Source organism: Dipodomys merriami, unplaced genomic scaffold (assembly GCF_024711535.1).
Source record: "Dipodomys merriami isolate MVZ:Mamm:240054 unplaced genomic scaffold, mDipMer1.0.p SCAF_30, whole genome shotgun sequence".
NCBI classification, from domain to species: Eukaryota; Metazoa; Chordata; class Mammalia; order Rodentia; family Heteromyidae; genus Dipodomys; species Dipodomys merriami.
This window is the reverse complement of record NW_027204493.1, coordinates 6,059,292-6,074,688: the sequence shown is the minus strand read 5'-3', so window position 1 is coordinate 6,074,688 and position 15,397 is coordinate 6,059,292. Positions and strand designations below refer to the sequence as shown.

The 15,397-nt window shown below is 36.8% G+C and overlaps 1 protein-coding gene across 4 annotated transcripts in view; it reads left to right on the top strand.

Annotated features, from left to right (window-relative positions):
* The window catches only part of Fyb1 (FYN binding protein 1), a 128,102-nt gene that overhangs the window by 75,170 nt on the left and 37,535 nt on the right, over nt 1–15,397 (top strand). For all 4 annotated transcript variants that reach the window (XM_070041081.1, XM_070041080.1, XM_070041079.1 and 1 more), the window contains exon 3: nt 8,334–8,490. In XM_070041081.1, the coding sequence (XP_069897182.1) occupies nt 8,334–8,490 (157 nt within the window). The remainder of the gene's footprint in view (nt 1–8,333; nt 8,491–15,397) is intronic.

Sequence of the window (15,397 nt, the reverse complement as noted above, 5' to 3'; positions counted from 1 at the left end):
GTGTTTGTTGTGTTTTTTGAATAGGTTTTCATGTTTATGTATAGTCTACTCTGGACCACAATTCCATCGTAGATTAGAGATAGATTCTTAGAGTAGGAATGTTCTTAGAGAAGGTATGCTCTAGGAGAGGAAAGAGGCACATTGTAATTTACAAGCACCTGAGGAAGAACTTTCCTTATATATTACATTTTTAAAAGTTATTTAGATATTTAGGATCCTTAAAATGTTAAACATAAATTATTTAATATTTAAAAATGTTTTTAAAGGGGAAATAGCTTGGTGCTAATGGCTTATACATATAATCCTAGCTATTCAGAAGACTGAGAGCTGAATCCCAGTTTGAAGCCAACCCCAGGAAGGAAAGTCCATGAGACTCTTTTTTTTTTAATTTTTATTTTTTTATTGTGAAAATACTGTACAGAGGGGTTACAATTACATGGGCAAGATAATGAGTACATTTCTTATCAAGCATTGTAGCCTCCTCCTTTGTTTCCCCTTCCCAATCCCAGGAAGGAAAGTCCATGAGACTCTTTTCTCCAATTAATCATTAAGAAGCCAGAAGTGGAGCTGTGGCTCAAGTGATAGAGAGCAAGCCTTGAAGAAAAGATTAAAGGCCTGTTGTTCAACCACTTTGGAAAGCAGTAAGCAGGTTCCTCAAAAGATTAAACATAGGACTGGGAAGGTGGCTCAGTGGTAGAGTGCTTACCTTGCATGTATGAGGCCCTGTGTTTGATTCCTCAGCACCACATAAGCAGAAAAACCCAGAAGTGATGCTGTGGCTCAAGGTGGTAGACCACTAGCCTTGAGGTGAAGAGCTGAGGGACAGCATCCCCAGGCCCAGAGTTCAGGCCCCAAGACCGACAAAAAAAAAAAAAAAAAAAAGATTAAACATAGAACTCCCCTATGACCAAGTAATCCCACTCTTGGGCATTTACCCAAATGATCACAAACAAGGCCATACTAAAACTACCAGTACAACTATGTTAATTGAAGTATTATTTACAAGAGCTAGGATATGGAATCAACCCAGATGCCCCTCAGTAGCTAAGATAGGGAATCAACCCAGATGTCCCTCAGTAGATGAATGGATCAAGAAAATGTGGTATATGTATACAATGGAATTCTGTGCTTCCACCATAAAGAATGACATCACCCCATTCCTAAGGAAATGGAAAGACATGGAAAAATCATATTAAGTGAAGTTAGCCAGACCCAACAAATATAAGCTCCATGGTTTCCCTCATTTGTAATAATTAGTCTAGGATAAACTATTGTAATTATTATTATCCTAGACATATTTGTCTAGGATTGTCCTAGCATAGGATCACAGTAGCCCAATAACTATGTACATATGACCATATAAAATGATGCTAATCAAAATGAACTCCATTATATGGAAACAGAGGTTGTGTGTGTGTGTGTGTGTGTGTGTGTGTGTGTACACTGTTTTCAGTTATTTCTTTAGTCTTTTGTTTTTGGGTTTTTTTTCTCCTCTGGCTTATTCTGAGTTTGGTACCCTTTGTCTTTGGGGGGAAGGGAAGGAAAATCACCAAAACAGTGGGACAAAGGGTGAACCAATGAACGGCCATACTACTGGACACTATGTTGGAAATGAACTTTACAGCTTAGGGGAAGGGGAGTCGGGGAAGGGAAGTCAGGGAAGGGGAGAAAAATGAGAGAGGGGTAACACTATTTGGAAAGAAATATACTCATTACCTTTACATAACTGTAACTCTTCTATATATCAGCTTTACAATAATATAAAAAGAACAAAGCCCATGCTCTGAGTTTAAGCCCCAGCACAAGCACAAAAATAGATAGATAGATAGATAGATAGATAGATAGATAGATAGATAGATAGATATTAAAAAGTCAGCATTCTCATCAAATTATTGCCTAATTTGAATTTTATATGTGTTTATTTGCATTTTATATTATTTTGTGAATTCAAGATGAACAAAATTGCCTAAAATGATAACTTACCTCTTATGATTACACATAATTGAGTAACCAACAAAGTTATTAAGTAAGAATTTTTTAAAGAATTAAACGATATTTAGTGATGGCTATGACAGTTAGGTCTACGATGAAAAGTATGATCAAAGATTTTCTTGACTTATTTTTCTTTCATTGATCATTAGTTTGCTTTGATCTCTACCTCTTCCCCTTCATCATAATTTCAGCTCTCATTATTTATGCAACAGTAGCGTTTCATTATTACTTTTCTTTCCATTTTTGATAGATTTTTTTTCTAACCTGACCCACATTTTCTTGGCAGCTTGCTTTCCAAACTTAAGCTTTCTTACTAATATTGTTACAAAACTTTGTTTTAGATAAGTTGGTTTTCAAAATTTCCCATCCTCTGTGACTTAAAAATCCTTTGAAGATTAAAAACTAAAGACTCTAAATTAGGCAAAGAAAAATTTTGTAAAACTACATCTTCTATGTCTGTGACCCAAAAGTTTCAAGTCTTTACCTTTGAAGATTGTTGAGGCTCCTCTGAAAATGTTTAAGGTACTTTAACATGCATAGAAACATTTATTTATATTCCTGTCTTATAAGTTCTTCTTTTGAGATCAAATTCCAATCACATAAGAGATAATATTCATTTCTCCAGTTACTAATCTTAATAAGTTGTTACACTTCTAATGTTCTTCATAAATGACATGCTCACACAAATGGGACAAAATCTCCTCACCCTCATGTAAAAACTGCAAATTGAATTGTGATATTTTATCATTTTTAATGTTAAGTATTAAGACCAAAAACATACAAAATTATGATAAATTAGTAAATTGTACATTAATGATGTTATGATAAAACTATCTGTGCTAGAATTAGTCCCATCTCCCTGAATGATATTATTTCCCTAAATCTTGTTAATTCTTTTAACGTAGCAAGGATTTTTCCTACAGATACATTTACACATATTGTGATCATTTCCAGCCTAACAGGTTTTGTGGCATTTGGGAACAGTATGGTGTAATGCCATTGGTTTTGTAAAGAAATCCATAGATTCAGAGCAAAATTGAAAACTAGACCTCAAGCAAATCTTAGACTTTGGGAGGCATGGAGAATGTCTGTAGGTGCCTTTTTAGTCAAAAGATAAACCAAAGAACCCTTGGGTTAGAGTTCCTGAGTCCTCAGAACACTTTGTGCTGCCACAGTATTGCCATAGCATTCAGAAATGGTATGTTGGTTGGCAAAAGGATATAAAAATGCAAAGATAATCAATTTCCCTTCCCTATCAGTCTATTACTCCCCTCCTTGGGTCTTTGCTACACATTCCAGTACAGTCCTCCTTTCCAAGTCTTCTTTCCTTTCCCTTCGTTCCCTTTTTCTATTTACAGAGTTTTAGATCCTGATGAAATTTCACCCCTACCCTCTACCTCCCTCCATGGGTATCCTGTGTCTCAGAGAACCTGGAACCACCCTTAAGGGCAGGGCCAGATAACCGCTGGATCACCTCTGACTCAAGGCAGTCTCTTCCTACTCTTTTCCTCCTGGCAAACCCATCCTGGCCTTGAGCATTTCCAGGCCATCCTGAGCATGACTTGAGAAATAAAGGGGAAGGTAAGTTGGAGTGGGATTGTTACCTCTAAACTGTTGAAATCTATTGTTCTAAAGAGTTTTGCAACATCCTTACCTTCCTCTCAACCCATTTGTTCTGTAACCACTATGAACAGTCACTGCTTTTACTTTTGGTATTAGTTACTCTAAGCTTCTACTTACTTACTAGAAAATGTGCATTATCTCTTCTTCAAGGCTTGGGTTCCTGTTAAAATGCTCAGAGCACAGATCCTTCTTCTGTCTTGGAATGAACATGGGGAATGGCTTGCAAACTCATCTGATGAGACCACTGGAGCTGTGCCATCTGAGCTGACTAGGACATCAGCTCTGCCAGCTGTATTGGGGTTTCATATCCCAGCATGCTCTTGTCATTCTAAATGACCACGGTCTACCAAGACAAATCCTTGTTCCCAAGATCAGTAAGTAGCACAGAATCTTAGGTGCTATCTCTTAAATTTTGCATCTTTAATTCTTCGAACTAACCAATTCCAAACTTACCCTTTCCTTTTTATACCTATTAAGTCCTTTTATGATTTTATTTCAAATTCCCCCCTCCTAATACTTGGGGAAATTTTTTTCCAGGTCTTATCTTTGACAGCCTGTTGTCTATTAGCTTCTGATGGTCTACATTCCTGCTATCTAGTTTCCACATCCCAGTTCTGAAGCATAATATATTTACTATCCAAGACACCCATATGTGTAAAATTTATATTCTCTAAAGTCAGTTCCTTCTTATTTTAAGCTCCCTTATAAAATCTGAGTAAGAGGAAAAGTACAAAGCCAAAAAGAAGCATAATTATACTCAGCTATTAGGAAAATTTCTTAATAGGTCCAATAATTTCCATTCCATTACCCTGAGAAGCAGCAAAACATAGCAGATAGGTCATAAACATAAGACATTAACTGCACCTCTATTGAGGTCTAGCTCTTTACTTAGATAGTTTTCCTAACTACCAAATATTTTTAACTACCAAAAATATTTCCTCCATATTATGCCCTTCAGAGTGACTGCAGAAATGACACAAATCCAAGCTGCATTGTTATCATTTTCTCCATTATCTTCTCAACTCTAACAAACAATAAAAAATGAATGAAGGTCTTATTTCAGTGTTTCCAATTTCCACAAGAAAAAAATATTCTTACCACATCTATGTTAATCTACTATAGTGAAGTGACTGAGTGCAGAGTTGAGCAGAATGCCTGCTGAGTAGAATTACAGTACTTAGTCTTTCCACCATGCATAACAACTCCCACCACAGTTGATATAACAATTTCTTTGCATTTAGTTTAAGTATTGTTTCCTCAAATCCCTAAGAGCATAGATTTTGTCTGATTTATCTCTAGTGCTACCACAGAGCTGGATGTAGAGTAGGATGAAAAACAAGCCATGGAATTTACCATCCAATAAGCACTGTTCCAGATGTTTTAGATATGTTGTCTCACAAGTCTCACACAACCCATTGGTTGGCACTAGTATTATTTCTGCTTTACACATTGAACCAGAAAGTGAGTGATCCATGTCACTCGGAAGGTAAATAAACTAGGATTTAAGCCTTTGACACTCTGGCCCTTTCCATCGCAGTTTGTTCTCTTAGAATATCAGAGCATGACGGTGGCAGAAAAACTCCAGGAGCGGTACTGTGTTGCAAAATTTCAGAGCAGCACAAGTATTGCAAATAATTATGTAAGATGCACTCTTTTGTTTCCTCCAAATTAAACTTGTCTGACAAGTATATTGTTTCTGTGACAAGAAATATAAAAAACCATTGGAAACTGGCGGGAGGTGGGGGAGATCTGAAAAAAGACTTTGCAAATAACCAAGTGAGGCAGTTATTAACTCTAGGAAAACATTAAATTAAATGAGAAAGGAAATGTAATCATAGCATAATGTTTGACTCAGCAAAGCCCAATATTTGTAGTCATCATAATATAAATAATGAATTCAAATTTTTGTCAAAAACAGTTATGACTTTCTTTATTGAAAAGGGAAGAAGAGAACAAAATTCCTTGTCTACAAGATAGAAAAGTAATTACCTTTTTGAAATCTTAAATCAAGCCAGAGCTATATACAGGTGAGAGAAATATGACAATAAAACAAAAGAAACACATAAAATACTGGAAGTCATTATCTGCAATAGAGAAAGTGGAATACTTCCTTCTTACTAGTGTTAAATGTTAACTATTGTTAAATGTTACCTGGCATTGTCTAATGTGCTAATTCCTGAGCAGGTATATTTTGATAATAAATGAAATTAACTTACAACAGGAAGGTAGAATATTTTCCATAATATGATCAAAAGTTCATAGCATGATAATGTCAGTGTTGACAGAGACACTAAAATTGGATGAGAAAACTCATGTTCTAACTGATAAAGGTACAGTTGATATCTGTCAAAGACTTGTTAACCTTGTCTCTCAAGCACTTAAAATGATTCTATTTTACCTAGCGTGTCTACTGATAGAATTTATTTCTAATTACAACAAAAAAGACAGCTGACAAGTATTTGATACTTTGTTTTGTTTTGTCTTGAGAGCTAATATCTGTACTTCTTTGGGGTAGAGTATGGTAATTGAATATATATGTACAGTGTATAATAACAATCAGCTCAGGGTTGTAAGTACATTTATCTTCTCAAGCATCAATCATTCATGTGTTTGAGCATTATCTCTTTTACATCATAACCAGGTGCCAGTGTCTCACACCTGTAATCCTAGCTACCCAGGAAGTTAAGATCTGAAGATGGCAGTTCAAAGCAAGCCCAGGCAGAAGAGTCCATGGGACTCTTAGCTCCAATTAACCACAAAAAGCTAGAAGTGGAGCTGTGTTTCAAGAGGTAGAACACTAGCCATGAGCACAAAAAAGCTCAAGGACAATACCCAGGCCCAGAAGTCAAGCCCCAGAATACCAAACAAAAACAACCAAAAAAAACCAAACAAACAAACAAAAAAAACCCTGGAAATACATCATAGATTGCTGTAACCAATAATTATTCTACCGTACTATGTAAGCCAATGAGCTTATTGCTCATTTTTAACAATAGTGGGTTCCCTTATCTAACTTGTTCTCCATACCTACTCATTTCCCACTTTATTCTTTTTTTTCTTTTTGTTGGTCATGGGGCTTGAACTCTGGGCCTGGGCACTATCCCTCAGCTCTTCATCTCAAGACTAGCACTCTACCACTTGAGCCACAGCGCCACTTCCAGAGATAAGAATCTCACGGACTTTCCTGACTGGACTGGCTTTGAACTGCGATCCACAGATCTCAACCTCCTGAATAGCTAGGATTGTAGGCATGAGCCACCACACCTGGCTTCCCTTCCCACTTTCTAATGACCTTGCTCCAATCCATTGTTCTGAGATTGTCTGCCTTGTTTGCACAAACCAGTGAGAACATGTAGCAGTTTAATCATGGTTTCTATATGAAAAATAATCCTTCATCTATTAAACACTATCTTGAATTTAACCTGGAAAGATATTTATTAATATTGAGAAAAATTATTCCTCAGAAGCATGCATTTGTACCAAAATGTTTAAAAGCACCAAGTTGGGGGCCTCTGATTCATGCCTGTAATTGGAACTATTCAGGACAAGGAGGATGGAAGCTTAAAGCCATCCCAGACAGAAAAGTTCATCCCAAAAAATAACCATCAAAAGTTGGGAAAGAGGCATAGCTCAGATGATAAAGTGCCTGTTGAACAACCAAGCAAACCAATTGAACAAGTATGAGGTACTGAGTACAAACTTCAATACCAGCAAAAATTAAAAATAAAAAAGCAACAACCTACCTATTGAAAGGTATTTATTAATATTTATATTATAATTGTGTGTGTGTGTGTGTGTGTGTGTGTGTGTGTGTGTGTGTGTGTGTGTGTGTGTGTACCAGTCCTGGTGATTGAATGATTGATCTCAGAGCTTAGGTGCGGTCCCTGAACTTTTGTGCTCAAGGCTAGTGCTCTACCACTTGAGTCTCAGCTCCACTTCCAGCTTTTAGTGGTTAATTGCAAATGAAAATCTCATGGACTTTCTAGCCAGGGCTGGATTTAAATCATGATCCTTAGATCTCAACCTCCTGAGTAGATAAGATTATAGGTTAGAGCCACCAGAGCCCAGCTATATTATAATTTTTAATAAAGTATATGACTTACTCATATTATTAGGAAATATTAAGACCGATGACTAAAACAAAATGTAACATATTTATGATTCAAGAAAATAGAAATAGGGGCTGGGAAGGTGGCTCAGTGGTAGAGCGCTTGCCTTGAGCTGAAGAGCTGAAGGACAGCGCCCAGGCCCAGAGTTCAGGCCCCATGACCGGACCCTCCCCCACCCCCAAAAAAAAGAAAAGAAAAGAAAATAGAAATAAAAGTGTAATATCTATAAGCAGACTATAAAAACTAATATCTTTTTCTAAAGTGATGAAAAATAAACTATATTTGTAAAATCATGAAAAAGGCGTTACAAAGTTGATGTGGGCTTATTCACAAAATGCATAATATTAAAAACAAAGTTTACAAAATCAAAAAAGATAAGAGAAATTATTTTAATAGTGGGAAATAAACCGTAAGAGTTTATCTATCTCATGAAATTGAACATTTAAAGTGTCCTTTCCCCTGATACTGAAAATATTAACTCATAAAAGCATCCATCCAACTTGGGATGCATTTCAGACATTTTCATATGTAAGGATTGCATAATTGGAATGGTGGGATTTTTCACTCTGGAGATTTGTCTGAATTCATTGTATTTGCTTTGCTTCTTAGGCACCAGCAAAGGCCAGACGCCTTACTCCACAACTTCCCTGCCACCAACTCCACCATCCTGCTCAGCGAGCCAGCCACCACTACCACCATCTCACCCAACACAATCGCCACTTCCAACCCTACCTCCCAGAAATATTAAGCCTTCCTTTGACCTCAAGTAAGCCAAACATAATGTTGCCATTTATTTACCCATGTCATGCCACAGATTTTCAGATTATGCAGGGTATTGAGAGTTCCATGGTTAAGTTCTAGGGACATTGGGAAGGATCTGGCAGGGAGAAGGACTGGCTGAGGGGACCACTCTCCTCCCTTTTAAATCTGAGCAACCTTTGTTAATCTATTACATATTGAGCTTCCTCTGCATTCATTTGAAGTGAGCTTTTCCTTTTAAGGACTTGAAATAAATATCCACCTTTTTTTTTAAGTTCTGGACTTTTTTTTTGAGGTTAGCAATACCACCATCATCTCCACTATGACCATCACCATCATTACTAACATAATTCCCATCATCATCATCACCATTTACCTTACCATGATCGTTATCACCATCAGCACTGTCACAATCTTCTACTGACTGCCTATAATGTGCTGGCATTTGTGGATCTCATCTATTATCATATCAAATGATATAGTATACTTATTTCACAGACCACAAAATGGAACTTTAGAAGGGCCAAATAACCTTTAGGACCAAATGGTAGTAGACAGTAGAAATTTAAACCAAGATAAATATGTACTTCACATCACTATATTCATGGGAGTGGCCATAGATACCTGTAATCCCAGCACCTGGGAGACAGAGCCTTCACAAACAGTCTGAGCTGCAACAGAGAGTCCTTGTCTCAACTAACTGGGGGGAAAAAACACTATACTAAATTGCTTCCATTGAAAAGAAATGCAAATTCCTTCAGAATTTTTTTTGCCAGCTGTCAGAAGCCTAAGAAGAGCCTCATTCAAGCCTTTATGTATTTAAGTTTTTTAGAAATGTCAGAACTCTATGGGATGTTATGCACAGCAAATGTGTGATTTACCAAAATAGCAAGTAAGCCAGGCAAAAACAAGTAGAAGATTGAAATAGAAGGAAAAATATTCACACAGTACCAAGTAGGCATAGATTGTTATGGGAAGATATGCAAGGTCTTCCCTTCCACTTTCAGAAAATTGCTCTACATAATTCCCCTTTACCACAACTAAATGATATCACAACTGATAAAATACAACTTGATTTTCCTTCCTTTAAATCTTTCTACTAGATAGATGACATTAACAATAAAGATACTTACTATTCTTCTAACAGAAATTGAAATCCATCTAATTGAAATGGTTAATAAGAATAGCAGGTGATTTCTTTAAATATAGAATGATTGCAGTTTACATCAGAGGCTGAAAACATACTAGCCATGGGTAGCCATTACTATTTGTCACTTTATTAAGCTTTCCTGGTAGGGGTTGGGAGTTAAAATTAGTAATTGGAGGTTTTAGAGAAGATTTGTGCTTACTATATTAGACACCACCTGCCTTGTACATTTGTATGAGCAGTACATCCAGGCATTTTAGTTTATTAATGCTAATGTAAAGACTAATACACTTTATGAGATATCACTATTAAATAAGAATAGAGGACATCTGACTGCTAACATGTGAGGTTAAGAATTAGTTGAATGAAAATAACTAATATATGTTATTATATGTATCTAATTTTATGTATACTATTTTCATTCACATGTAGAACATCATGGACTTTTTCTTCCTAAATTTTTTCTACCCTGATAAATTTACCCCAGTAGATTTCCATCTTAGAACTTATAAATCTTATGTAACCATGTCTCAGCTACTAGCTTCAGTGAGGCTTCTGAAGACAGAGTAATTCTAGTGAGAAATGTTAATGAATGACTTGAGCATGAATCCTGAAGACTGACAAGGCATACTATTTGATTGTAGAAATTGTGAAAAGGGTGAATAATCGGCACCATTCCCACTGTTTCAGTTTTCCACTCCACCCATGTATTTTCCCATTCACTAAAAGGACTCAGTATCAAGTAGCACCAGTGGCTGAGGTTGAGTTTTGTAAGTAACAAGAAGGTACAAACAGCAACTAAGTCCATACACAGGCTTCTGATGCTGTGTTCCCAAAAGCCTGAAGGGTGAAAGGGTGGGGGACCCACCCTGTGTGTGCCTTCACTTAGTTATGAGAATGAAGTGCATGTCTTCTACTACCTCTAAAGGAAGTCTAGAGACAGTGCCAAAATTGCCAGTGGAGTCTGGTCACATAGGTACCATCTGAAGACCAGCTAGCAAAGTCCAGGGGCCCAGAACCAAAGCAGGTGTTCACCACAAGCCATGTTGTTTATATACTCTAAGTAAAACAAGGCTTTTTCTTATCAATTAGGTAATACTTGATACTAATGTATAGAACTTTATGGAACCGAATTCCTATAGACAAATCACTGGTGAACCTAAATAGTAAATTCTTCTAAAAGAAAATCAAATGCAACTTAGTGCCAGTGTCTCACACCTGTAGTCCTAGCTACTCAGATGGCTGAGATCTGAGGATCACTACTCAAAGCCAGCCCATGCAGGAAGTCTATGAGACTCTTATCCCAAATTAACCACCAAAAAGCTAGAAGTGGAGCTGGGGCTCCAATGACAGAGTGATTAACCTAGAGCAAAACAGGTCGGGGACAAGCCCCCATCCCTGAGTTCAAGCCCCAGTATCAGCGCACACAATTTTCCAGCTTTGCAAGGAATTCTTGCAAGGTAGACAAAGTTGAAAGAGCTTAGTAGCAGCTAGGGACAAAAAATAATCTTATTTATAAGACAGTTTTCATGAGAGAATAACAAAATTCTCCAATAACAATAAACTTAATCCCATCCCTGTTCCAACTTAGTAAGGACTCCTGTTATAACTAGATTTGCCTAAACTTTTCAGCTTCAAACAATACATCTCCTTAGGAAAAAAAATAAACATGCAAAAAAGTCTTGGGTGTTATATTGCCCAAATAATTTATAGCTAGAAATTTTGAAAGTTAATTATAAAATGAAGAAAAGAGAAGGTGTGAATGCTATGAATATCTATAAGCATTTTTTTCCCAAAGAAGAAAGTGTCAAAGCTTTTTAAGCTCTTTATCAATATGCTCAAGTTATTTCCACAATGAGGAAATATGTAGGTTAGAAAATTTCCCTAGGAAGAGAAATTAGACAAACAAACAGAGGAAATGAAAGCAAAATGGGTCTCAGTACTCAGGTTCAAAAGCTTCTGTGTTACATGAATGTGCCGGGGGAATTCACAGATTGGCCTTCAAGTAGAAAGGTGGAAGATGCAGGCAGTTCTACATTTATTTTCATCATCACCCTTTACAAAGCCTACATGGATGTTTTTCAAGAGGGTTTTTGGCAGCCTAGAAATGTTTTTCCCTCTCTAATCAGAGACCACTCTCAAGTCAAGATCTAATTTTTTAAAAGTATTTACTCGATAAATACAGTTTGAGTCACGCCCTGTACCTTAGTGGTCAGACACTGTTGAGAACAAACAAGAGAAGACCGTGATGGTCAATGCATATGAAATTGTCAGAAGAAAGACTATATGGGCCTGCTAGAAAGAGCCTTAAAAAAGAATGGAAGGAGAGGACTTGGAAAGAGCTCAAATGGACACCCTTTGATGTTGTTTTGTCTTGTGCCAGTATTGGGACTTGAATTCAGGGCCTGGACACTGTCCCTTAGCTCAAAGTTGGCACTCTACCACTTAAGCCACAGCTCTACTTCTGTGTCATGGGAGATGAGTGTTCCTTGGGTTTTCCTTCCCTAGCTGGTGCTGAACCCTCAGATTTCAGTTTCCTGAATAACTAAGATTACAGGCATGAGCTACCAGTGCCCAGCTAGACACTCTCCAAAGGAAAAAAGCAAAACAACAACATGGGGCAGATAAGAGAAGTGGGATCAAGACAATCTTATTTTAAAAGTTTAAAACAAAAGTATCAACATATTTGTAAGCTGATAGTTAAAAGATGAAAAAATAATAATGGTAAAAAGGGAAGGACTGTTGGCACCAAGGACCAAACACAGTCTTGTAAGGGATTGGTTTCTCCAAAACCTAAATGATTGGTAAGGTTCAGAATTCTACATAGGGTGCATTCAATTCATGCATGGACACTTGAGCTGGGCTCCAGGGAGGAATTTCAACAAATTCAGAAACTCTTTATCACCTGCTGCCTGATCTGCCTATTTCTGAAGCTGTTCCCACAAAGAATTTATAATAAGCTCATTCAGGTCAGGACAGTTTGAAAGTATAGAAGAGTGGAGGCAGGAAAGAATCAGAACTCATAAATAACTTTGAAAACAGTCTTTGAAGCCGATATTAAATGTATTTTTTAAATTGTATTGCTTCCCCACCTAGTGGTCAAAAGATAAGTCTTTGTATTTTCTGCTATTTTTACTCAGACATGTTAAGAACTTAAGGATCAAAAAGCCAGTTTTTATCATGAGGAATATTTAAATCAGCATCTTCCAGTATAATTTCTGGGTACCGTTTTTTAAAATAAATTGTGATTTTTTTTAACAGCATAACGAATTCTTTGGATGAAAATTAACCAGTGGTTGAGTGTTCAGGATAGAAAACAAATTACATGGTTAATAATAGTAATGAGACAGGAAAAGTGAGGTAATAAGAAATAATAAATGGTAGGAAGTGACTAAGTTAGAAAAGGATGAATGGTTGTTCCCCTGAAGTCTCCCATACTTTAAGAGATTTGTTTGGGTAAGGATTTACCATTATATTCTTTTAATTAATTATAAATTCTAAAAATTTTCCAGAACTTGAGATTGCTCTTCTCAGTTGTCCATTCTTACCTATTTGCCATAAATCATAAGATAAGCATAAAAAGGGAGAGGCCTCTTAATTTTAATTCCTGATAAGGGCAAATATAGAACCACATTTAAATGCCTCTTTCTTTCTTAAGAAGAAAGGAAGAAGAAAAAATTCTAGCAATTAAAAGCTAAATTCATGAACAGAAAGTAGGTTATAAGTATCAACAGTTTTCTATCTTTAACTATCAGGAAATAGAACCTTACTAGCTTCCTAAAAATGATGATCATGATACGAAAGTAACTCCACTTTTCCTCTTTAATTCTATATGTTGTGGTTGAACAACAGAGAGCCATCAGAAAAGGGTTTCTTGAAAGAACTTATTATCCCAAATGATAAGCTTCCTTTTCTTCTGCTTTGCTCCCCTCCCCTCCCTCTAAACACTCCGTTTTCTGTCCTTGGTTGTGACTGGTTCCATTGTTTCTTCCTAATCTCTCTTTGCAGCTTTTCTCAGTGCATGGGGTACTTTGAACAACTGGTGACAATTGGATCCGGGTTGAATCAGCACATTTGTAATGATCTCTTTTTCATATTTTTCTCTTTTATTCTCCACTGTCATTGCCATATTTGTATTGCCATTCTCATTCCATATTTAGAGAATATTTTAATACTATACATATTATAAATTCAGACCTACATTAGATGGCACTAAAATTTCTATGCCATAATGTTGGGTCTATGAATAAACATGTGCAAGCAAACATTGCCTGTGGTTAATAAATATTTTACATAAGAACAGGGGCATACACGATGGATGAGTGTGTTCTGCCAAAATCCTTCATTTCACAAGGGTCTTATTCATCCAAGTATTTAGGAACTACACTGGTATTTCAGATTTAAAACCCTTTTCACAGCTGGGTGCCGGAGGCTCATGCCTGTAATCCTAGCTACTCAGGAGGCTGAGCTCTGCAGGTTGGGGTTCAAAGCCAGCCTGGGTAGGAAAGTCTGTGAGACTCTTATCTCCAATAAACAGCTCAGAAAAACGGAAGTGGATCTGTGGCTCAAGTGGTAGAGCATTAGCCTTGAGCTGAAAGAGCTGAGGGACAGCGCCCAGGCTGAGTTTTCAAGCCTCACAACTGACCAAAAACAACAACAACAACAACAAACCCTTTTCACAAGTGAAAATAACTTTTCAGTAATAAAAGTTAGTTAAGTCTCTTGGCATTACTGTTATATCACTCATTTAAAAATCAAAGAATTTTTATGATAATCATTTTAGATGACAATAATGATAGGACATGAGTATAAAGGTAGGGCTATCTAGGTCATTCACTGGAGAGAGGGGTGGAAAGGAGACTGTATTGGGAATGAAGCATGATGAAATCCACCAAGTACTACTTGAGAAAAAGGGAGTAGGAGGGAAAGAAGGTTAAGGGAATTCAATAGAGAGGATGAGCTTGCTTACAAGCACTGTATATAGCTGTGGAAGTATGCTGTTTATATATACTTAATAAATAAAAGAAAATATCAAAGACCTATTATGAGAGAAATTATTCCAGTCGTTGTGTAAAAATGACAGTCGTAATAAGAAAAGGACAATCTCTTTCCTGAGAGTTTTGTAGTCTGGTTATTAGACAAGGGACCTGCAAGCTGTTACTGAGTAATTATAAAGTAGTTCAGGTTAATGGCTGTCATGGATGATGGTATGACACACAGAAGCCACAGGGATGGGGGATAACTTCCCAGAGGAGAGTGTTTAGGAGAGGCTGGGAGAATAGGAGGGCTACAGCAGGCTACATGACAAGAAGGGTGAATTAGTCCACTGAAGGGAAGCCTAGGCTAAGCTTGCAGAAGCAGAAGACCAGAGAGTACTCTCAATATTAATAGGTGAGATGATGATCCAAAAAGAGGAAAAATGAGAAATAAAACTGTAAATAGTAAGTGCTGATTGTATAAAACATATATGCTATGAAAACAACAATAGACTTCAGTTAGTAGTCTGTCAGTTAATCTTGATATCCAAAGAATTTACATCTTTTAAACTAACATGTATTTCATTGAAGTTAGTAATGCAAAGACCTAATTTGCTTTAAGAACTTAAGTTTCCATTATAGGCTGGGAATATGGCTTAGTGGCCTAGCATGCATGAAGCCCTAGGTTCTATTCTTCAATACCACATACACAGAAAAAGCTGGAAGTGGCACTATGGATCAAATAACAGAGTGCTAGCCTTGAGCAAAAGAAGCTCAGGGTCAGTGCCCAA